This window comes from Bos indicus, chromosome 1 (genome assembly GCF_029378745.1).
Source record: "Bos indicus isolate NIAB-ARS_2022 breed Sahiwal x Tharparkar chromosome 1, NIAB-ARS_B.indTharparkar_mat_pri_1.0, whole genome shotgun sequence".
Taxonomy (NCBI): Eukaryota; Metazoa; Chordata; class Mammalia; order Artiodactyla; family Bovidae; genus Bos; species Bos indicus.
In genome coordinates this window covers 143560182-143583619 of record NC_091760.1, presented here as the reverse complement: position 1 = coordinate 143583619, position 23438 = coordinate 143560182, and the positions used below count along the sequence as shown (strand labels likewise).

Genomic DNA, 23438 nt, shown 5'->3' with positions numbered 1-23438 from the left:
ACACTTTATAGTAGTTTATGACACACGTTCTATGCATAACATACGCTGACCGAAAGCTCCTAAGACAACGCCCAGCTAACACGGCACATTACCACTCAACCGTGGTCAGACTTAAATCAGACGGAAACAGTCAGCAAAAGCTTTTAACTGACCACCGGCTACCACTTAACTTAGCTAAGCCCTACTTAGCAAATACCTTGAGACGCATGTTTAGATAAAGTGTAAATTGCAATCTGAGCAACATATTGACTAAAATTTGAAGATATCAAAATTTCATTAAATAGATGTTTCTTTTATAGTAGAAAATGTGAATTAATACCCTGGGAGAGCAGAGAACCAGAATACTAGCTAACTGGGGGCAGGTTCATCAAATTTGGCCAATTCAGAACATTCCAAATTGAGACAGTCAATAAGTGTGTACTGTTTCTCCTCTAGAATTTACCCTTGACATAGTCATAATCCAATTCATACGGAATTTATAAAAATAGCTTTTTATCCAATAATTCCAGCAAGGTAAAAATAGGAGTTTCTTTTCATATATAGCAAATGACACAGGCTCACGGAACATGAGAACGGAACCACATCTGAGTCGCCAAACATCCACCACAGGTCACACGCGGTTTATTGTGCTGTCACCCGCCTCGCACGGGCGGTCTCCAGGTGCAGAGGCTTCTTCCTAATCCCGGGGCTGACAAGTGAACCAGCCCCCTGAGGCCTGCCTTACCCACAGAACGAAATTAAAACTGCGTAATCGCTCAGAAAATGGAAGCACTAGTCCTTAACCTAATCAGGGGCTCGTGGGGGGGCGGAGGTGTTTGTCATTCATCACATTTTTAGCGTTAAACCTTTAAAGAATTTCCTTAAAAACTCACGCACACACGCACACACACACACGTGCACACACACGCACACACACCTTGAAAGAAGTCGCTGCACCGGCAAAGACGCCCTGGAAGCTTACTATGAAATACAAAAGTGCACTCTTCTATGCCTACATATAAAACATATTAGAAATAAAACTGTGTAAAATGTTTGCTGTGCAAACTATAAAAAGGGGCGCCGGCGGCCGGGCCCTACTGCAGGGAGTCGCTGTTCTCCAGGACCAGCCCGCCCAGGTGGCCGGGCGCCAGCGCCGCCCCGCCGTCCCCCGTGCTGTCCACGGAGTCGTCCTCGCTCTGCTCGGCCATCATCACCTGCTGCACTGCCAGCGTGGCCCCGTCCGATGACAGGGACTGCAGGCTGTCCACGTTCATGCTCACGGGCGCGGTGATGGTCACGACGGCCCCTGTGGCACAAAGCGGCGTCACCGTGCCATCGGGGTTCAGCCCGCTGGGCTGCGCAGCCTGGCTTCCCCTGGCTGTGTTTCTGGGACCATCCACAGGGATTTAAGGAATGTCTCTACTAGGATCGTCCCAGACCCTGCAAAGCTAAGCTCTCTGTTTAGAGAGGGTCTGAGGGTCAGGATGGTAAAGGGGACAGACGCCTGGGGTGGAAAGCAAGCATCACACAGAGGAGAAGGGACCCAGGACACAGGGGAGAGGCCTCAGAGGACAGGCAGGGGTGGGGGGACTGAGGTCAGAGGACGGCAGGCCAGTCTGCGAGGGAAAGTGGACACCCGAGACACATGATCCTGTGCTCCAGCCCAACAGCGGGGAGTGGGAACCACCAGGTACCCGTGAGCGGGACGCGGACTAGAGATGCTAGGCCGTGAAGGCTCTGTGCCAGGAAATCGCACAGCTGGATGAAGCCTGGGGAGACACAGGGTGAAATACCAGGCAGTGGGCGCATGACACACACACACACCCTGCACTGAAGCAGGAGGGGCAGAGAGAGACAGGAGCGGCCTTGGGCGTCTGGCCACGCACTCCGCTCTCCTGGGCACACCTGTACTGCTGACGGGCACCTGGACCAGCACTGTCCCCACGGTCAGACGCAGCAAGACTGCTGCTTGCCCCTGGTTTACCACCTCACCCGCACCTGCAGGACAGGGTCACCCAGCCCGGTGCCCACCTTCAGACACAGTCAGCTCACTGGCAGCTGGCTGTGCTGCTCCCGAGGCAATGGAGTCAGGCCAAAACCTCTGGACGGGTCTGTTCTGAGCAGTCTTTTTCTTTGTTTTTGGAGTTTCTGAGCAACTAGAATCCAACATCGGCTGTAGGATTCGTCTTCTTGCGTTGATGAACCTGCGTGAAGGAAATACTCATGTCAAAATGGCCTTTCCAAGGCCCTGTGGCCTCAATGACAGGCCAGGTGCTTCACAAACCACATGAATGTGACCACGTATTCCCTGCTGTAAGAAGTGCTTAAGAGTAACGCCAAGCATCTCATCTAAACTTCCAGAGAGTAGGGCTGTTTTTAGAGTAATTCACTTGAATAAAGACAGACTGCCCCACAGCGTCTTTTCTCCACTCTGATTTATCCACCTCTGTGAACTGGGTATTCACGATGACACAGAGGATGCTGTTCAAACTGTGGATGTGACATGCCCTTCTCTAAGGAAGTGGCAGGGTAGAGCAGCAGAACCAGGCACCCTGCAGCCTCCGACCCGAGGCCCGCAGGCGGTGCATCTCCGAGCGCCCACCCAGTTAGGCCCTGAGTGTGGACAGATGTCCGGCTCTGAGGCTGTCTAATTGTGAAATACTAAGATTCAAAAAATCTCCAATTGCCCAAGGACACATTCTAATAATAGATATGAACAGGCTGACACTACAGAGCTCCGTTCAGAGACTGTCGCTGGTCCCTGCGGCTGAGTGTGAGCCGGACTGAAGGGTCACAACAGCCCCTCAGCACACCACAGACCCCAGCATGACCTGGGAGAGGAGCCTGCTGCCATCTCTACGTCTGTCCGTCCTTCTCCGTCAAAGCTTCTACAAGGCACAGGCGTGAGCTAATGATGGGTGTGTCCAAATTCACTCCAAAATACAATTTTTGCAAATATAAAAGGAAAGTCATAAAAGGTAAAAAATAGCCACTAGAAGACTTTAGAAATTTTAGAATTTATAAAAGACATGTATCAAATTGTTATTAATTTTAAAATGAAAAGCTGAGGTCAAACCTTCTAGAAAAGACAATTCTGCTAACAGCACAGAGGAGCAAGTTAGGAACAGCAGGGGCCCACAGGTGAGGAGGCTGACAAGCCGCCAACCATCAGCACACCCAGAGACATCGCTCTGTCCTCTGTCCGTCACCCATCCGTCAGTCACTGAACCAAAACACAGTTTCTAAATGGGATGCCATGAAGACAGTGGAGACTGTGACAGAGAAAGACTCAAAACTCACAGCAACGAAACACTCAAAGCCTTTCAACTCTTGTTAACGCTCTGTTTAAAAGATCCAACAGGAAATAATCCAACACCATGGCTTATAGTTGCCACTTAAGTCAAAAATAATAGCTCAAAGGCAAGATAGGAGAAGTACTTAATACAGTGCCAAAGCATACCTCCCGCATGTATAACTGCGCAAAATGGAAAATTTTTATTGTTTACACTGGAATCTACCTGATCTTCAAATTTAAATTTTAACAGTTAAAATGAAAATACAGCAATGTTAATAAGTGGTAGAAGCTGTGTCTTCTTTTACGCATGCCAATGCTATTAAGCTGAAATCATTTCCTACGTCTGACTGATGAGTAAAATAGTAAAAAAAGAGGCCAACGACTAAAAGCGCAATGCAAGTGCACGTTCAGAGCCCACCGCCACTTAGTGACGTCAGCGCCTCTAATTTAAGGGGAAGCGGTCAGGATCCAAGTGTCCACAGTGACGCGTGACGCCAGAGCCACAACAGGGTGCTTCCTGTAGAAAGTACACGTTTCCTTCTCAGGACTCCTTAGGCCTGCTGGGGCCTCAGGACTCCTTAGGCCACTGTGGCCAGCCAGCTCGGGGGCTGCCTCCCCACATCACTGCTGAACAAAGGATACAGGGTCTCAAAAGCGGGGGGTGGGGGCTACCAGTGATCAGGTGAACTCACCTCGGCTGTTCATGGCCCATGGAAACTCGTCCACAAAACATCACAGTTTAAGGGGGGTGGGGGGAAGCCCTGGAGAAACGCGTTTCTGATTGAGCGAATACATCATAGTGAAAAGTCCTTGGGCATCGGTCACAAAACTTAGGTGAAAGTATGTGCGATTTATGCTTAAGTGTCCTGCCGCCAATCCCAGACTCTGATAACAGAGGAATGCTTGTGTAATTCACCCAGACTGTACTATTCACTGGTGTCAGGATTTCCAGGTGTGCTGTTGACAGCAGAGTCTCAGAAAGTGGGCGTGTCTTACCAGTTGTTAACTTGGAGTAGTGTCAAGTTTGTCTGAGCAGCAATCTGTTTTTTCTCATCTTCTGTCGGGTATGGATGCTGAAAATAAAAAGGAGTGTCACCGTGAACTTTAGTTTTTAAAAAGGAATTCAAGACCATCCTGGTCAAACAGAAGCACACAAATAATTGTTAGTAAAAACTGGTATGAACAGTGCTTTTAGCTAAAACTTAACTTTAGTCTTATATTTGTTTCCAGAAATGCCTAAAACAGAATGAAGCCTTTTTCCCAGCTGCCCAAGAACACAGGGGCTGCACAGCTGGTAGAAGCCCAGGCAGAGCTGTCGTCCAGACGAGAGTCTGGCTCAAAGGCCGCGGGGAAGGTAAGAGATGAAGGTAAGAGCACTGGAAGTGGAGGGACTCCGGGGGCTCTGCCAGGTGCTGTTCTAAGCCCCCGATACAACCTACGGTTCTTCTATCAGCTTCACAGCTGTCATTTCAGAACCATAAACTGTATCCATTTAAAGCAGATAAATGGCTGTGTTTTGACCCACAGCACAACAGATAATGTGATCACCTGTGTACATCCTACATAGGAATCCACTGATTCTGCACACTCACAGACGAGGAACCCAAGCAGGGCACGGCACACCCTCCCCATCCTGGGCTGGTGGAACAGGAGGCGGCAGGAAGAGGCCCGGACAGATTGCCCCAGGCCATCACGTCCAGGTGACACGTTCTGTCACGGGAACTGTGAGCATGAAGTGGACCGGGATAAACTGCAGTCACCTAACAGCGTCTGCTAGGCTAACGAGCGCTGTCGGCAGAGAGCTCAGCTCGGGGCTGGGGAAGGGGTGTCTGCTATTTCCTCTTTCTTTCATGGATGACTGAGATACGTCACTTAGAAAAAACAGAATTAAACCAGAAGTAAATACAGACACACCTAGGAAATACTGCAGGTTCAGTTCCACACTACCTCATTAAATCGAGCATTGCAATACAGTGGGCCACAAATTGTTCTGCTTCCAAAAATGTATATAAGTTGTGTTTACACTATACTGTAGTCCAGTAAGTGTGTAATAAGCATTTTTGTCCAAAAAAAAGTACACACCTTAATTAGAAGAAACTTTATTGCTAAAAATCACTAACCATCATCTGATTCGTCAGCGAGTCATGATCTTTTCACAACTGCTAAGTCACTTCAGTCATGTCCGACTCTGTGCGACCCCATAGACATCAGCCCACCAGGCTCCCTTGTCCCTGGGATTCTCCAGGCAAGAACACTGGAGTGGGTTGCCATTTCCTTCTCCAATGCATGAAAGTGAAAAAGTGAAGTGAAGTCGCTCAGTTGTGTCCGACTCTTAGCGACCCCATGGACTGCAGCCTACCAGGCTCCTCCATCCATGGGATTTTCCAGGCAAGAGTATTGGAGTGGGGTGCCATTGCCTTTTCACAACAGTCACATCAAAAATGATTGAGCACAGACCATCATAACAAATATAATAATGATGAAAGAGTTTGAAGTAAATATTGCGAGAATGACCAAAACATGATCCAGAGACACAGAGTGATCACATGCTGTCAGGAACAGCACCAACAGATCTGATTCACACTGAGCTGCCACAAACCTTCAACTCGCAAAAATCACGACATCTGAGAAGTGTGATATGCTTGTATCAAAATTCACAGAAGCACCAAAGGAAGGTAATTTCTATCTACAGGAATAACATGTCCAGAGGTGACTATTGCCCGCATGGGGGACCACAGAGACACCTACTCTAAAACCTACATGCACTCAAGTCCCTCATTTTCCACCAACCAGGACCTCAGAGAGTGGACAGCGCCAACAAAGAAGGAGGTGGGAGTGTGTTTCAGTTCTTAAGTGAGCATCCTGTGTTGGAAAAGTAACTGTGTATCCTGGGGACAACAGAACAGCAGCAGATTCATCTCAGCAGCGCTCCATGCCTCACACTGACTGATAGTAACTCACTTTCATTCCACAGGAGCACACACGGAGCCAACTGAGAGCTTCTGGGAACAGAAATATCATTCTTGTCCTCTAAAAAGCTCATAAAATAAAAAGGTGACAGGAAGCAAGTACACAAACCAGGATAAAAAAAAGTAACAACTTCTGCCTAGAGTGTGAGGAAAAACCACAAAGGGAGGATAATATTTACAGGCAATGAGGGAAAGAAGACATAGAAAATGTTTACACGGGAAAAAAATTGGCGTTTTAAAATGAACCTATGAGCAAGGTCTATTTTAGAAATGATTAATACATTAAAGGAAACAATAGGAAAAAACCCAATTCCATTCTGTGTGTAATAGTCCAATCACTACGTTACAGACGTACTCACCAGCTCTAATAACCACAGTGTATTAGAAACACGTTCGATCTGCTTTCTCACCAGGTACCTAAGCTTCTGGTGCTTTGGGCCCTCATTCACCGTGTTAACTAGCTGCACAACCTTCCATCAAATCTATGGGTCCTGATTCACACACCACCTCATTCCCCATTATTATAATGAACATCACTGTGACACTCAGCCATGAAATCTCCATTTCCTTCAGACTCTTTCTAAGACCAACTTCCCCATGAGGCTGTACTGCAGCAAACAGCAGTGTTCTCCTTCCACATGAGTGCGTGAGCTGCGCCCTCCCACCGGGGCCCAGGGCGCAGAGCCTGACCCAGGCAGAGGAAAGAGGCTTAGCAGGGACCAGGGCCAAGCCCCAGGGGGACACAAGGCGACAATCCGGCGCTGGCCTTGGGGCTCCCAGTCAAGGGAGGACAAAGAAGACACCGAGGAACAACCTTGGCCTTAGCCCAGGCGGCGGGCACCTCTGGGGGGTGAGGCGGACTGTAGAGACCTGAGGGCACCAAGGCGCACTGGGCAGAGGCAAGGAGGCGGGGGCAGTGAGGATGCGGCTGCAGGGGTGATGACTGTCGTGATGCCGAGGGGCAGGTCTGGGCCCACCGGCTCAGCTCAGGAGCAGCCCCGGGCAGGACCGTGGAAGGAAAACCTCGTGGACGGAAATGCCTGGTGGAGAGGGGCTTCCTGCCAGCCTTCCTGGCCTCCCGCCCCTCTGGATGCCAGAGGCAGCCTCCGCATCTGCCCACAAGCCCCCCTGCCCCATTCCTCCACCTGGACAGGCTGTAACTTAGTGGGTGAGCACTTTCCTACCCCCACCCCCTTCCACCTACCCCCACCCCCAAAGGTCAGCCTGTCCTTCCCGACCCAGCAGCTAGACCACTGTCATCCCTGAAAACTACTCGGGGTCACCCCCTCTCCTGAGTCAGGGGTGTGAGGACTGCAGCTTGGGTGGGTCATGAGCGAGTCTTCCTGTGAAATCAACAGACCAAGCTCTGCTTCACAGTCAATAGCCCATCTGCCAATCACTCTGCCCACAAGCTCAACTCCCCACCTCCCTTTCAAATCCAACATACATAAAGTGTTGAAAGTGTTAATTGCTCAGTCGTGTCTGACTCTTTGTGACCCCCATGGACTGTAACTCTGCCCATGGAATTCTCCAGTCAGGAATACTGGAGTGGGTTGCCATTTTCTTCTCCAGCGGATCTTCCTAATCCAGGGATCGAACCTGGGTCTCCCACATTGCAGGCATTCTTTACAGTCTGAGCCACCAGGGAAGCCCATAACATACATAAAACATAACTATTTTGCAAGGTTTTGCCTGAGAGCACCATTTCTCTGCCCGCTTCTCTAATCAGCCTCCCCTCCCCCAGGTACGTTCCCCAGGCAGTTCTCTCAGGTTCAGGCACTGTTAATGTCGGCTGAACTCAGGGATTCCCTCTCACTAGTGGTATCCCTGGTTGATTTCCGTTTCCTGAAGCCTTTCCTCCAATTCTGGGTAGTCCCACTTCTGTCTCATGGTCTATGCACTATGGGCAGTCAGTAAAACACCGATTCTTACAACCTGGCCTACCAGCCCATGTAAGTCAATGTTTCCTAGACAATAAGCAGAAAGAAAGCATCTCGAAGCTGTGCTAACGGGGCAGTCACGTCTGTTCTCACCCCAATGTGCTGAAAGAGCCAGGACCGCATCACGTTGGTGGCGTGCTTTGGCAGGACCCCCCTCTTGTTCTTAGATGAGCCGTCATCTTGATGCAAGATGCTGAGATCTTGGTTTAACTGTAACTGAAGCTTTTAAACAATTAAAAATAACGTTAGACAGCATAGTTCATCCCAGCACACCCCACCAGGGCCCCCGTCAACTCTATTTACTCTTCTGTGAGAAACCCCACGGGGCTTATTTCTCTGCTCCTAGCCCTGATGCCCTGGAAGTGGCAGACACCTGGGACATGGCAGGGAGGGGACAAGGGCGGGGGAGGGCCTGTGGGGCTGGCCAGGACTAGGGCAGAGGGGGTTCGCTCGTCAGCCATGCTGCATGTTAGAAGGGGCTCCACTGACCCAACGCACACTCTGCACGTCTGCTCTGTAAACCAGAGGAAAATTCATATTCTCCCTTAATTGACAGCACGAATGAACCTCTACAAAACAAATAAGCACGTGATTTAAGAGTGCGCTTCCTCTAATTCTTCGCTATGATGCTAGGAAATGCTCTGCAAGCCAGCTCTATGTTCAGAGCCGCTGTAAATGGAAAGCTTCAGGGAAAGCAGGCTCATGGCGGGGCGGTGGAGGAAGGGCTCTAGGGGCCTAGCCCCACCCTCCCCACTGCTGGGCCTGGGCAGCCACTCGTGTCGTGGGGCCGTGGGCCCAGCAGGCCCCTTGCCCAGGCCTTCTCATACCTGCTTCTGAGTTAGGAAAACGTTGACATGCCTAGGGCTGGGCCTCAAAGTGGCCAATAAGGATGTAGAAGACATCCGTGCAGGCCAAAGAGAACTAATGTAAACAATGGTCTGAAATAAGTACTGATAACAGAAACACTGCTTCTGATGTAAACCCAGCAAAGTGGAGGGCGGGGGGGGGTGGCGGGAAACAACTGCGTGTGTGTCTAGAATAGAAAGGAGACTGGCCTTATTTCACCACAAAGGCACAGAGAGGGCGGGAGGACTTCAAGGTGGGCACACCACAGCATTTTAGCACCGTCACTACTGCAAGCCCAGCCCCACACCCTTAGCTAGAAGCCTGCAGTCTGCCGTGAACCTCCAGGGGTCTGGGGAGGATGCGTCTACACAGCCTCCAATCTCCAGCAGTGGAGACAGCTGCACAGCCCACGTGGTGGGGAGGGGTCCTGGGCGACCTTTTCCTCCTTAGGCTTCTCTGAACTTTGCAACAATAAGGCAGATGAAAAGTGAAAAAGACAGGCAACATGGACATTCAGATTAACTGGGAAGTACCTGAGGAAGCAGGTCTGGGACAGTGACCTTCACGCAGAGGGCAGAGCTTGAGCCCAGCTCCACCTGTGCCCCCACACTGGGAACACGCGCCCCACCCACCCCCTGCACTGTGAACACGCACTCACCCGCACCCCGCCCAGCCCTTTCCACGCACCTGGGAGTTCTGGATCCGGATGGTGCCAGGCGACAATGCCTGTGTCACCACTTGGCCTTGGGGAGTGACAACTGTGACAGGCTGATAGACTGTACCCCCTGGAAAGGACAAGAGAAGTTAAATCACCCCAAGCCTCAACAGTGAACACCATGCCTCAACGTACTCATGGAAGAGTAAAGTCGTAGCTTACGGGCTTTGAAAATCATTTCAGACGGTCACCAGCACCTTGCTAGTGGACCTGTCACTTCCAGGGTGGGGCGGAGGGCAGCCAGGGCTCCTCATGAGACAGTGTGGGGGGTGGCTGGGGGAGGTGGGGAGTCCGTGAGCCCCTTCCTTGGCTTGCCTCTATTTCCTGGCACGTCTTAAAGGACTCAAGCAAAGGTCTGAGATCACATTTCTTTTTACTCTAGTTGTTTCTTTCATCCAGTGTGCTTTCATCTTCCTGGGGAGGTTTCCTTTTGTGCGATTATGTGGGGGGTTCAGCATCAATTTCACTCCCTCCTTCAGCGCGCTTGCCCTTTTCATGATGGTTCTGATATGCAACGTCTACTAAAAACCATCACAGGAAGGAGGACAGAGTCTACAGTTCCTTGGTGTATCAAGAACAGGTAATCCCAACATTAAGACTGCATTTTCACTCCTTGTCATCAATTAATAATACGACTTACGGAATTCCAGCTGAGATATTTCCTAAAAGATAAATCCTAAAAGATGATGCCATGAAAGTGTTGCACTCAATATGCCAGCAAATTTGGAAAACTCAACAACTTAAGATTTTCCAGGTGCTGCTAGGAGGACAACTGAAAACTGTGCTATTTAAAAATTTCAGGTGGTTTTGCTATGTATTTTCAACTTCTACATAAAACCTTTCCTTCCCATATTTTTTGACAGGGAAACACAGTTTGCATAATATATTTGTTACTGAGAATTAACAAGAACCAGACATTCAAAGAGATAGAGATGCTGGTGGTCCTGTACTGGGAACTGGCATTAATTAGAAACCTTGGTTATGTGCTACTTCATTCTAATATGAAGGACTTTTTTCTGCAAAAGCTCAAGGAAAGTGTCTCTTTCTCTATCATCGTACCTGCCACTGTTGCCATGGTGACATTCCCCTGCTGCAAAGCGGATGCTGGCACCACGATTCCTTGGGGGCTAAGAGTGCCTGTGATGGCACTTTGAATCTGCTGCAAGTCAGAAACACACAGTGAAGAGGTTATCAGAAATCAGAAAACCCATGGTTAACACTTCACAGCAAGTGGCATAAAGGCATCATTAATAAGGGAAAGATGCTCGAGCAAAGAGCATCATCAGATGACAAGTCTTCACAAGGCAAGTGCTACATCCGTATCTGGAAACCAAGAGATGCAAAACTGACTGTTAAATATGATGATCAATACTGAGACAGGACTTTCAATTTAGCTTCCAAAGATTATCTTTCACCTCATCAGCATACTAAATACATCCTATGGCCCTGGAGATATAATTAGGAAGACAAAAATTACCTGATCTCATGACACACCTTTTCCATTCAACTTAGCTCAGAGTTTTCCAAGAATCAAAGCCTCCTGGACAAGATGAACTATTCAGAAGACGATGCCACAGGCTGGGGCTGTGGCAGGGGGTGGAGGGTGGGGGCGCACCCTGGGGCAGCAGAGTCTGTACCTGCCCTTCCCACTGCGCAGAACACATCAGAGCCCCCAGGGTTCAGGTGTGTGGGGTGCTGGGTCTGCACCTGGCCGACTGCAAGAGCCATGCAAATATCTGTAACACCACACTGGAGGATCTACTCATCTGAAGTCAGATCCAAATGGGCTAATTTATCCATTTTCTGTGATGGCTTCCCTGGGAGTTGACAGAGGACAGGCTCTTTGCACCTGGCTTCCAGCACTGGTTTGGCACAGAGAAGGCACCCAGACATTTGAGGGGTTGAACAGCCTATGTGGATATCCTTCAGAGATAATTCCTCTGTGTGCCATCGCATCGATTTGAACATAAAAGCTCTGGTCAGTCTACATCAAGTTTGCTACATAAATATAAAGCCATCTAAGTCAGTCATCTAAGCTCCCACATCAGGAACATAGAAAAAGAGGAGCCAAATGAGACCAAAGCAAGCAGAAGGAAGGAAACAATAAAGATGAAAACAGAAACAATGAAATTGAAAATAGAAAAACAGACAAAGCAGAGATAAGAGCTGGTTCTTTGCAAAGATCAATACACTGACAAATCCCTAGTAAGACTGACAGAAAAAAAAAAGAGAGAGACAGAAAAAACAAATTACCAATATTGGGAATGAAACAGGGCCTAAAAAGACCCTAAAGACATCAAAAGATGAAAAAGGAATACTACTGTAAACAACTCAACACACATAAATTTGACATCTGCAAAGTGCAAAGTGCAGCATGAAACAGATAATCTGAATAGCCCTATAACTAATGAAACTGAATTAGTAATTTTAAAACTCCCCAAAAAGAAATCTCCAGGTCTAGGTAGTGTCACTGGAGAATTCTGTCAAGCATTTAAAGAAGAATTAACACCAGTTCTACATCTCTTCCAGAAAACAGAAGAGGAGGGAATACTCTCCAATTCATTTGATACCAAAGTTAGCCAGACTGTACCAAAAAAGATAAATAAAACTAAGATCATGGCTTCCTGTCCCATCACTTAATGGCAAATAGAAGGGGGAAAAATGGAAGCAGTGACAGACTTTTCCTGGGCTCCAAAATCACTGCAGATGGTGACCACAGCCACAAAATTAAAAGACACTTGCTCTGTCTAGTCAAAGCTATGGTTTTTCCAGTAGTCATGTATGGATGTGAGAGTTGGACCATAAAGAAACCTGAACACTGAAGAATTGAAGCTTTTGAACTGTGGTATTGGAGAGGACTCTTGAGAGTCCCTTGGACGGCAAGGAGATCAAACCAGTCAATCTTAAAGGAAATCAACGCTGAACACTCACTGGAAGGTCTGATACTAAAGCTGAAGCTTCAACACTTTGGCCACCTGATGGGAAGAGTCAACTAACTAGAAAGGACCCTGATGTTGGGAAATACTGAGGGTAGGAGGAGAAGGGGGCGACAGAGGCTGGGGTGGTTGGATGGCATCATCGATTCAATGGACATGAGTCTGAGCAAACCCCAGGAGATAGTGAAGAACAGGGAAGCCTGGAATACTGCAGTCCATGGGGTTGAAAAGAGTCAGACACGACTTAACAATTGAACAACAACAATTATAAAATTTATAAGGAAAGGCAAAGGAACTAGAATACCAAAAATAATTTTGAGAAAGAATAAACTAGGAGAAATCGACCTACCCAGTTTTGAGACACATATAGCAGCAGGAATCAAGACTAGACAGTCTAGATACACACAACAGAGAACACAGAAATGGGCCCTACTAATATACCCGACTAAGTTTTGACAATAATGCACGGGTAATTCCATGGAGTAAGTACAGCCTTTTCAACAAATGGCGCTGGAGTGAATGGACAAACATCGGCATAAAAACAGACCTCAAAATGGGTCACAGGTTTAAATGTAAAATATAAAATTTTTAGTAAAAAAAAAGTAAGAGAAAAAAATCTTTGGAATCTAGGGTTAGACAAAGAGTTTTTAGACTTGGCACTGAAAGTGTGACTCATAAAAGGAGATTCAATAAATAGGACTTTATCAAAATTTAAAAGGCTTGCTCTGCAAAAGACCCTATTAAAAGGATGCAAGATAAGCTACAGACTTGGAGAAAATATTGGCAAACAATATATCTAATGAAGGACTTGGATCTAGAACGTTCAAAGGTGAACAATTTTTAAAAAATCCAGTTGGAAAATAGGCAAAAGACGTGAGTAGACATTCTACCAAAGAGGATACACAGATGGAAATCAGCATATGAAAAGATGGCTGTTGTCTCCCTGATGGTTAATGCGAAAGACAACCACAATGAAATGTTAGCACACCCTTTCAGTGGCTAAATACAACAGTGCCTCAACGTGGATGAACTCTAGGACATTATGGTAAGTAAAATACACAGAAGGAAACACGCGGCATGACTGCCCCCACACAAGGCACCTAGATCATTCAAGTTCCTGGAGACATAAAGCAGGATGGAGGGGCCAGGGGCTGCGGGCGGGGAGGGCGAGGGGTCAGCTTCACGGGGACGGGGCTTCAGGCTGGGAGGGGACGGGGCTTCAGGCTGGGAGGGGAGGGTGAGGGGTCAGTTTCACGGGGACGGGGCTTCAGGCTGGGAAGATGGCACGTTCTGGAGATGATGGTGAGGATGGCTGCAGAACCCTGTGAGGCTGCTTAACGCCCGAGCTGTGCACTCTAAAATGGTCAAGGTGGTCAATTCTGTGTTGTGTGCTTTACCACAATTTAATACATTCATTTACAAAAAGAGAAACAAAGAAATGACTGGTGCTCCACCTTGGGCTCTGGGGTAGGACGCAGTCGGGCCCACTTGGTTCACGGCGTGGAGCCCAGGCGGGAGGTCTCTCTGGCCTGAGGGGCCGTGTGTGTTCCCAGCACAGGCCATGTTTGGAGACCTGGGGGCTCCTCAGAGCAGGACAGCCAAGTACAGCCCCCACCCACCCCGATCCTGACAGGGCTAGTGGCCTTGGATACGCTTCACCCCTGCCAACACCGCAGTGCCCCAGCAGGCGTGCAGCCCTGACGTAAATACCTGGGACTGGACGGGGGAGTATGGGCTGCCGGGTTCCCCACTCAGGAGAGTCTCGCTGTTCATCTTCGTTTTTAGACAAGCAATATAGCGACTGCAGAAATCTTTGCAGAGTTCATTAACCTTTTCCAGCTCAAGAAGATGAATACGCAGAACCTGGATGGCTTTTACCATCTAGAGGCAAGAAAATCGAAACTTTCAGACAAGAACCAGGGAGCACGAGGGTAAGCGGCCATCATCACCACACAAGTCTCCTGTACAGACACGGCCGCCTGGGCTGCCAGGACCAGGAAGAGGAAGACATCAGAGCTGCCCCGCGGCTTGGTGTCAGGCTCAGCGTGGTGGGGGAGACAGCAGGCGCAGGCTGGGAGCTGCCGGGCTCAACCTCGGTCCCCTTGGTGACTCACCCTCAGTCTGCTCCTGTTCCTTCATCTGTAAACGAGGAGGAACCTGTGCCCACCTCCCAGGCGCTTCTTAATTTTGAAGAAGTTCAACTTACCAACTCTGCTTGCAATGGATTCTGCTTTTGGTGTCAAGTCTAAGAACTCTCTGCCTGGCCCTAGATTAGCCCCAGATCCTAAAGATTCTCTCTTACAGTTTTCCTAAAAAAATCTTCAGTATTATACAAAGGCACTAAATTTGGGAGTAATTCGCCTCCCAGTAGTACATAACGTGGACACTAGTGATGAAGCAGTACCACAAACACCACTTCCTGTGAACCCACAACCTAAAACTCAGCTCCATCCCCGTGACCTTGGTGGCAGCGGTTCAGGCATCTCCGAGGAACGAGCCAGCCAGCCAGCTGATGCCAAGAGTGACCATGTGCCAGCCCTGCTGGACCTGTGTGGGGCATCCAGCAGGAGGGCCCCGGTCCCTGCCAGCCTGGTCCACACTGGCACTCCTGCTCCCTCCTCACTGATGGCAGCACATGGAGGGCCAGAGGCAGGGAGCGCACATGGCCTTCATCCCCAGAGGGCGGGTGCTGTTGGTTCCAAGATGAGGACTCAGACTCAAAGTCAGACACCTCATCTAGAAAATCTATCTAGCTGTAAGGGTGAATACATACTGAGAAGTTAAAAACAACACCTAAGACCGGTGCAGTTTATCCAGCGAAGTTTTCCAAAAGCCCTTCCCTGCTGATGAGGGCCCTCGGGCTGTGGTCTGAGAGCTGGCTGACTCCAGGGAGGATCTAGTGGAGGAACACGTCCCAGACACAGGCTGCCTGAGCTGCCAGCGCTGGAGGGCACCGCTCCCCTGGGGCACCGCAGAGATGTCACCCCAAGGAACTCTCCGCGGCCTTCAGAAAGCACAGAGAACCCAGAGCTTGGGAGCACTACACCTGGGAGGAAGGCGCCCTCATGAGCCAGGCTGGCTCGGACAGAAAGGCCAAGGAGGCCATGAGGGGCGCCAGAGGCTCTGTTAAGCCGGCCCCTGCTCTGTGCTCATGCCCTGGCCCGCTCAGCCCCAGGTCTTCACACAGTCTCACCCACCACCAGTGCTGGCCTCCAGAGCAAAGCCAGGCTCCACAATGAGGGAAGAGCTGAGAGCTGAAGCTGGGCTCAGACACACTGCCTGGGAAGCAAGGCAGGGGGCATGACGATCCCAGAGGACCTTCCCAAACACTCGGGAGGGACTGAACTCCTGGCCCACTCAAGTCACAGGCTCAAGCCATCTGGCTGCATTACTACAGAAGGGGTCACCGGAGAATGCTCAAGACCTGGCTGATCTCAAGAAATAGAAAATTCCCCTCTTCAGCAAAACCAAAAACAATCCAAAGTTCTAATTAGAAATGTACATTTTATTGAACAGGTTAAATTTAGAAGAAATAAAAATGAAAACCGCAAATTTCACTTACTAAATTGTCAGTTTCTGGATCTTCACAGAAGAAGGGCTTTCCCTCCTTCTCCTGCTTCCTCACAAAGTTCTCAATGTCCACATCGAAACTGGCAGAAGTCGTGCCTTCTGAGCCCTGTGTAGACTGTTCACATTTTTCAAACAACAAAGCTAATAATGGAAACAGTGGATGCCTGGGGGAAAAATGTTAAAATATGTGTTCTACATTATCATGAAAACACTTTAGTATGTATATACGCACTGTTTTATATAAGAGCTCTGCTGAGATATAACTCACATGCCACACAATTCACCCACTTACAGTTTATAACTCAGTGGATTTTCATATATTCACAGAGTTGTGCAACCACCACCATAGGCAATTTTATAATATGTTCACCCCCCCAAGGAAACCCTGTAGCTGTTTGTAGTCACTCTCCCTTCTCCACCAAACCCCAGCCCCAGGTCAGCACTAATCTGCTGTCTTACAGATTTGCCAGTTCTAGACACTTTATACAAATGGAGTCATGTATTATGCGACCTTCAGTGTCTGACTTCTTTCACTTAGCATGATGTTCTCAAGGCTTGTCAGTGTTGCAATATTATCGGTCAGTACCTCGTTGTTTTTTCTGGCCACATAATATTCCACTGTATGGTTAACACCAGTTGCTAACTCCAGAGTTTACATTAGATCCATATTCCATTTTGAGTAGATTTTTGTGTCGGATGTGAGCTTAGGGCAAGGGTCTTCTTTCTGCTCATCGCGTCCAGCTGCTCCAGCGCCATTTGTTGGAGAGTCTACCTCTCCTCCACTGAGAAAATCAAGTAGACAAATTCTTCCAACTTCATTCTTCTTTCTCAAAATTGTTTCAGCAGGTCTAGTTCTTTGACTTCCATATAAAATTTACAATCAACTTGTCTATATGTATAAATACATCTTGCTAAGATTTTCATTGGAACTGCTGCAGAGCTAAAGATCAATTTTAGGACATCTTTACTATGTTGAATCTTCCAATCCATGAACACGGCATGCCCTTTTATTAAGGATTTCTCTGATTGCTTGCATGGGCGTTTACAGTTTTCAGCACAAAGTTTCTGCATGTGTTTTGTCAGATTTACACCAAAAATTTTTTGGAGCTCTCGTAACGGTATTATCTTTTAAACTTCAGTTTTCAATTGTACACTATTGGTATAAAAATAGGACTGGTTTCTATGTGTTGCTGTTGCAACCTGTGACCTTATTAAACTCAATTGTTTCATTCTGGAAGTTCTTTGGTAAATTTGGGGATTTTTTTTTTGGGGGGGGGGATTTTCTATACATAGACAATCACGTCATTTGTGCATAAAGCCAATTTAATTTCTGCCTTTCTAACTGGATATGTCTTTTCTTTGTCTTGCCTCACTGAACTGGCTAAACTTCTGTCACAGAGATGAACAGGAGTCAGGGTGGACACCTCTGCCTTGTCCCCAGACTTGGGGAAAACATTGCATCTTCCACCATTAAGTATGATGTGAGCTATAGGTTTTTTTGTAGTTTCCCTACATCAGGTTAAGAAAGCTCCCCTCTGTGACTGCTGCACTGATGGGTTTTAGTTATAACTGGCTGTTGACTTCCATCAAATGCTTCTGGGCATCACTTGATATGATCATGTCATATGGCTCACTGGTTGATCTCTGAATGATGAACCAGTCTTGCTTCCTGGGATAAACTCCACCTGGTCACTAATATTCTTCTCTTTCCATGCTGCTTGATTTTGTTAATATTTTACTAATGATTTTTATGCCAAAGTTCATGAAGCATACTGACTGGTCTTCACTTTTCTTTTTCTGTATTGTCTTTGTCTGGCTTTGGTAGCAGAGTTGATTCTCCATTCATAAGGTGAGCTCAGAAGCACCCCGTCTTCTGTTTACTGGGAGAAACTGGGTAGATTTGCTGTTTTTCCTTCTTTGTGGCAGAAATCTCTAGTACAACCAGCTGGGCTTAAAGACTGCTTTTTGTAAGGTTGACTAAAATGTAGACTTATATTCCAAAACTTTTTTTTAAAAAGTATATTAGCAATAACATGGTAACCTGAGAAAACTTTCACCCCAGCATTATTACATTCCAGCCCACTGCTCTGCCCATCCAACAGCTCACTTTCGGTTTAACAGGCCTCCATCCTCATCACTCCTCTGAATGAACACCCACACACTTCACATCTCACCGCTACCTATAAATGGCCTGCTTGTCTGCATCCATCGGCGTCTGGGACCCCACTGGGGGAGGGCTCACTCCTTCCACATCTGGTTCAGAGCAGTTGGGGTCTTGCTCCGTTTTTAACTCTGTGACTACCTGCATCTGTGAGAGGAGGGAGAGTATTTTTGTTACTAAAAACAAAGGAACTTGCTGCTAAGTATTCTATTCTCAAAGCAGTGGAATGGCAAACTGCCAGGTGGTTATATAACTGGCAGCAGTAGGTAAGCAATATCACCAGCAAAGCTCCTTCGAATGTACTAATAATATGCTTTTAAATGGCTAAAAAAAAAAGGTCAGATTTCCAAACCATTTATAAATTGAGAGGACTGATGTGTGAAACACTTATTATTTTCAAAACCTCTGAAGGGAACCAGTGCACATGAGATCTGACCCGTCCACCTCTCCTTGCTGTAACATCCTCACAGTGGGTAATGCTGTGGGTGGAGAAGGATAAACAAACAGTCCACGCTCTCTTATCTTGTCACAAAAACAACTCAAGCCCAAGACACTCCATATGTGTGACAGGGCTGGAATTCTCCCTTACCAGGCCTTAAACTCAGGAATACACAAGGTATAAAACTTTAAGGAAAGTCACTGCATCTAGAAAGCAAAGACTAGCTGTGTTTAAAGAAACAGTTTTAAACATAAGAGGAAGTCTTAAAGCTATTATCATTGAAATTGCTTTGGCTGGCTGTGCTATTTGGAACTTAGATGAAGAATATTTAAATCCCTAAACATAAAAGAAATCAATTTACAAATAAAACAAAATCACTCCATTAACTTCTCTTATCCCTGAGCAGATCGGTGCCCTGGCTTCTTCAGGGCAGGGGTGTCTGGGATCTACCTGCCCCGCCCCCAGCTGCTACCCCTTGCCCCTCAAGGAGGTAGACTCTTGGTGGAGCCTGGGTGGGGGGCTCATCCTCAGTCGATAGAAGAACCTGAGTCCTGCCAGGAGGGCAGCCTGGCGCTCGGGGCCACAGCCCTGCAGCCTGGCTTGGGCTTTGTTCTCGTCTCTCCGACAGAACAGAGCCAGCAGGTCACTCCATGATGCCTCTGGATGAAACGGCATACTTGGGAATAGTTTCTCTCTTAAAAAATAAACCAAAACCGAAAGCAACTGACTAAAAAAGCCCAATCAAACACAGTATTTCTGGAGAGAAGTCTGACAGGATTATTTTTTAAAAAGCTTAAGATTTATTTCAGGATTTTTAAAAATGATTCTGAAAAAAGAGCAATCTAACTGCTCGCCCTCAGAGGGCTGTCTAAGTATTCGTGGTCGGTCTATATTGTAGAAAATCAAATGCTTACTGGAAGGAACACTCACAACGGTTTTCCACATCCTGGGAGGTGCGGAGCTATTACAAGCACGGGCCCAGCCCTCCCTGGACTCACTGCCTCAGGGCGGGGGTCAGCTGCAGGGCAGCAGAGGTGAGAACACGTGAGGGTCCAGGGTCCCCAGGGCACAGAGCCCCAAGAAGCCGCCACAGGGACACCATTAGATGTGCCTCTGAGAAACAAGATCGCTTGGAAACAGCAGAGGACTTCTGGTGAAGACAGCAGCCTGAAACAGAATTCCCTACCTCTGAGAAGTAAAAACACTTAATTTAAAAAGTCAACAAAGTTGCTGCAACGGGAAACATCCCAAGAATGGCACAAAACTGTCCGTCAAGGAAAGACCTAACTTGGAAAGGGAGGGGCACAGCCTCCAAATCTCACCACATGGGGAGTGACAGGTGGGTGAGGTGCCCCAGGCTTGGGTGCTCCCTAAACCCTCAAGCAGGGAGCCGGGTATCGTGACTGCCTCCTGCAGGGATAGGAAAAGTACAGACAGAACCCGTGTGTCATCAGACGAGTCCCCTCCACCGCCCACGTCCGGGGACAGAAACCAAGCAGGTGGTCCAGCTCCACTCGGACCAGCAAGCGGGCAACACAGGAGTCTGCGATCACCACCACAACCAGCTTTTCTGTAAAACCGACACTTACTAACATTAAAAAGGTAAATTCCCAAGAAACTCTGATTTAGGGGACTCACAATTACTGAATCTTGGTGTTATTTAGGAAACAACTTGAACAATTCTACAGTTAATCCTTCAGGGCACCAAGATGAATAAATGCATCGAGCGTTTAACATTGAACCTGCCCGCAGGGAGACGTGTGTGAACACACAGGCACTGCTGGTGCTCCAGCGCCAGGTCGGTGGGCTGCTCAGGGTGTGGGGCAGGGTGCAGCACTCACTTGTTGCCCATCTGGATAGCTGTCTATGCTCAGTGTCTGTGTCGCCATCATGGTGAATGAATTCCTTATAAAACATCAGATCGTCTTGAGTCAAACGCAAATGGTGTCTGGGAAAACAAAAGCAGAGAAGCATCAGCCACTAAGTCAGAGCGTTGCTGTCCCCTTACTCCATAGCGCCCACATACCTTTTAAAATACGTTATTTCCACACGGAAAGTAAAAACCGCCCTTCACTATGGTCTAAGACAAACACTACGCAGCACTCCGCACCTGCCTGGTATCACACCTTAGCACCTGCCTGGCCGGCTGCGTCAGCTCGTTGGCAGGCATTTGGGTCTCTTCCTCACTCACCGAGCAACAGCTAGTAAAGTCTACACGTGCAGGACACTGTCCTGGGCCCTGGGGCTTTCCCAGGACCACAAACAGGAGGGACACCAGGCAGCACACGGAGACTTGGGCAGGGTAACATGACAGAGGGCGAGCGTACAGCTGGCGGGTCCCCGGGCCGTGTGACACAGCCTGCCAGGAGGCCAGTCTTAGGCAGGAAAGACACAGGAGGGCTTGGAGGGGCGGCGCCAGGCACCGGCTCACATCCACATGCAGTGCAGAGGTGGACACTGTCATCCACCTGTCAGTGCACACTCAGGTAAAGGAGATGAGGGAACCAGGTGGGGACAGAGGATGACGGGGGCAGGGGCAGCTGCCCATGCCACCCACAGGTAGTAGGACAGTGGTGCTGTGTGCAGAGGGACAGCAGGGCGGGGGGGGTGTGGCAGTGCGCCGTGGGGCACAGAGCAGGTCACACTGGCTCACGGTCCAGGTGAACACGGTGGTCTTCCTGGGGGGCAGGAAGTCCTGGGAAGGTGAGCAGGAGGGCACAGGCTTCAGCTCAGGACAGGCCCTCTGATGGTGTGCAGGGCAGACTGAATGACTGTGGTGCCAAGGAGGGCGGGGGTGTATGCACAAGAGCCTCGGGAGCACAGGCTGTGCAGAGGGTCTGGCTGGGTGTGGGAAGGGTCAGGACAGTTGACGGTTCTCACCTGAGCAACCGGCCAAGCAGAGCCGCATGTCCCGAGGTGGAGCCGACCGTGGGGAGCAGGTTCTATGACCTGGGGGGAGAGAGCAAGAGACAAGACATTGCAAGCTTGAGACGCTTCTCAACATCCACAGGGGAACCTGAACAAGTGAGGCTGGGCCACAGGACAAGCCCGGTAGCCATCATGGCGTGGCCAGCACATGCAGAGGTCAGACGTGTCCTCTAGGAGGGCCCAGGTCCTACCCCAGGCCTGCACACAAGGCCTTACTTAGACACAGGGTCTTCACAGATGTCATCGTGTTAGGGGTCTCGAGAGGGGTGTTCTGAAAATGGGGGAGTGGAGAGGCTCTAAGGGGCAGCCAGGTGAACCCCTGTGAATTGGAGGCAGAGACTGGGGTGACTGTGACAAGCCAAGGACTCCTGGAGCCAGCCGGTCCTCAGGGGATGGAGCCGGGAGGGGCCTGAGCCACTCACTGACTGGTGTCCCCCTGACACAGCTTCTGGGCAGGTCTGCCATGCTCCCTACAGCAGACCCGGACGAAACACAGCAGAGGCCCCAGAGAGTTCCAGGCAGACTACCAAGGCCACAGCCACGTCGGTCTCGGCGGGAAGCCAATTCTCCAAGGTCTCTTTCAATGACCCACCAGCGGGGTGGAACACACTGCAGCCAAGCCCACTGCTGCCTGATCCAGGTCGTGGGGGTCACGCTTCCACTCTTTCAACTTCGGGGGCTTTCAGAATGCCCGCAATGAATACCAGGGACAAGTCAAAATTTTATCAACAGAATATATAGATGTGTAGTCCTTCTCACTACCAAATCTGGTTAAACCTTCAATATGGGACCTAATTGGGTACAACTGTTCTAAAAGAGAATTTTGAAATTTGTGTCAAGAGTTTTGAAAATACGTGCACTGTCTACAATGGAAGAAACTGGAAGAAGTGGGGGGTGGGGGTGGGCGAAGCAACTCCATGTGACCAACATTTCATTGAGTAAAGATGGGGAAAGACACAGATGTATAGAACAGTCTTTTGGACTCTGTGGGAGAAGGCGAGGGTGGGATGATCTGAGAGAATAGCATTGAAACATGTATATTATCATATGTGAAACAGATCGCCAGTCCAGGTTCGATTCATGAGCCAGGGTGCTCAGGGTTAGTACACTGGGATGACCCAGAGGGATGGGATGCGGAGGGAAGTGGGAGGGGGGTTCAGGATGGAGAACACATGTACACCCATGGCTGATTCATGTCAATGTATGGCAAAAACCACCACAACATTGTAAAGTAATTAGCCTCCAATTAAAAAAAAAAAAATAGGGGTAAAGAGTGCCAAGGTGACCGACACTGCCACAGGACACCCAGAAAGCCAGGAAGACCAGCCAGCAGGTGGCGCTGTCCGCGCGAAAGGGCAGTCCAGGTCCAGGCCAGCCCGCGGCACTGAGGCGGCAGCAGCAGAACGATCCTCCACCTGGGCAGTAACACTGACTGGCACCTGCGGGCGGGCAGCGGAATTCACGGGGTTCACGCCAGCAGAGCTGCTTGGGCATGGGAGGAAGGGCCTGCTCTGGTCAAGGCCTCTGCCAAGCTGCTCAGCTACAGGCCCTCCCAGATCACAGATAGGCCCTCCCCTATTGCACAGAAAAGTAAGTTACTATTATGTTCAAACTCAAACAACAGTGTCTTCACTTCTTTTTGGAAAATATCATACTCCAT

The 23438-nt window shown here is 48.9% G+C and overlaps 1 protein-coding gene across 3 annotated transcripts in view; it reads right to left on the bottom strand.

Annotated features, from left to right (window-relative positions):
* Positions 1 to 599: 599 nt before the first annotated feature.
* Positions 600 to 23438, bottom strand: part of PKNOX1 (PBX/knotted 1 homeobox 1) — a 42008-nt gene continuing 19169 nt past the window's right edge. For 2 of the 3 annotated variants that reach the window (XM_070795466.1, XM_070795467.1), the window contains exons 2-12: positions 21731 to 21799; positions 20692 to 20798; positions 18431 to 18558; positions 16243 to 16414; positions 14391 to 14561; positions 10804 to 10903; positions 9717 to 9814; positions 8277 to 8405; positions 4271 to 4347; positions 2011 to 2183; positions 600 to 1285 (exon numbers count right to left, since the gene is read on the bottom strand). In XM_070795466.1, the coding sequence (XP_070651567.1) occupies positions 1074 to 1285; positions 2011 to 2183; positions 4271 to 4347; positions 8277 to 8405; positions 9717 to 9814; positions 10804 to 10903; positions 14391 to 14561; positions 16243 to 16414; positions 18431 to 18558; positions 20692 to 20742 (1311 nt within the window). In that variant the 5' untranslated portion in view covers positions 20743 to 20798; positions 21731 to 21799 and the 3' untranslated portion in view covers positions 600 to 1073. The remainder of the gene's footprint in view (positions 1286 to 2010; positions 2184 to 4270; positions 4348 to 8276; positions 8406 to 9716; positions 9815 to 10803; positions 10904 to 14390; positions 14562 to 16242; positions 16415 to 18430; positions 18559 to 20691; positions 20799 to 21730; positions 21800 to 23438) is intronic. The other variant, XM_070795468.1, reaches the window with a different exon arrangement.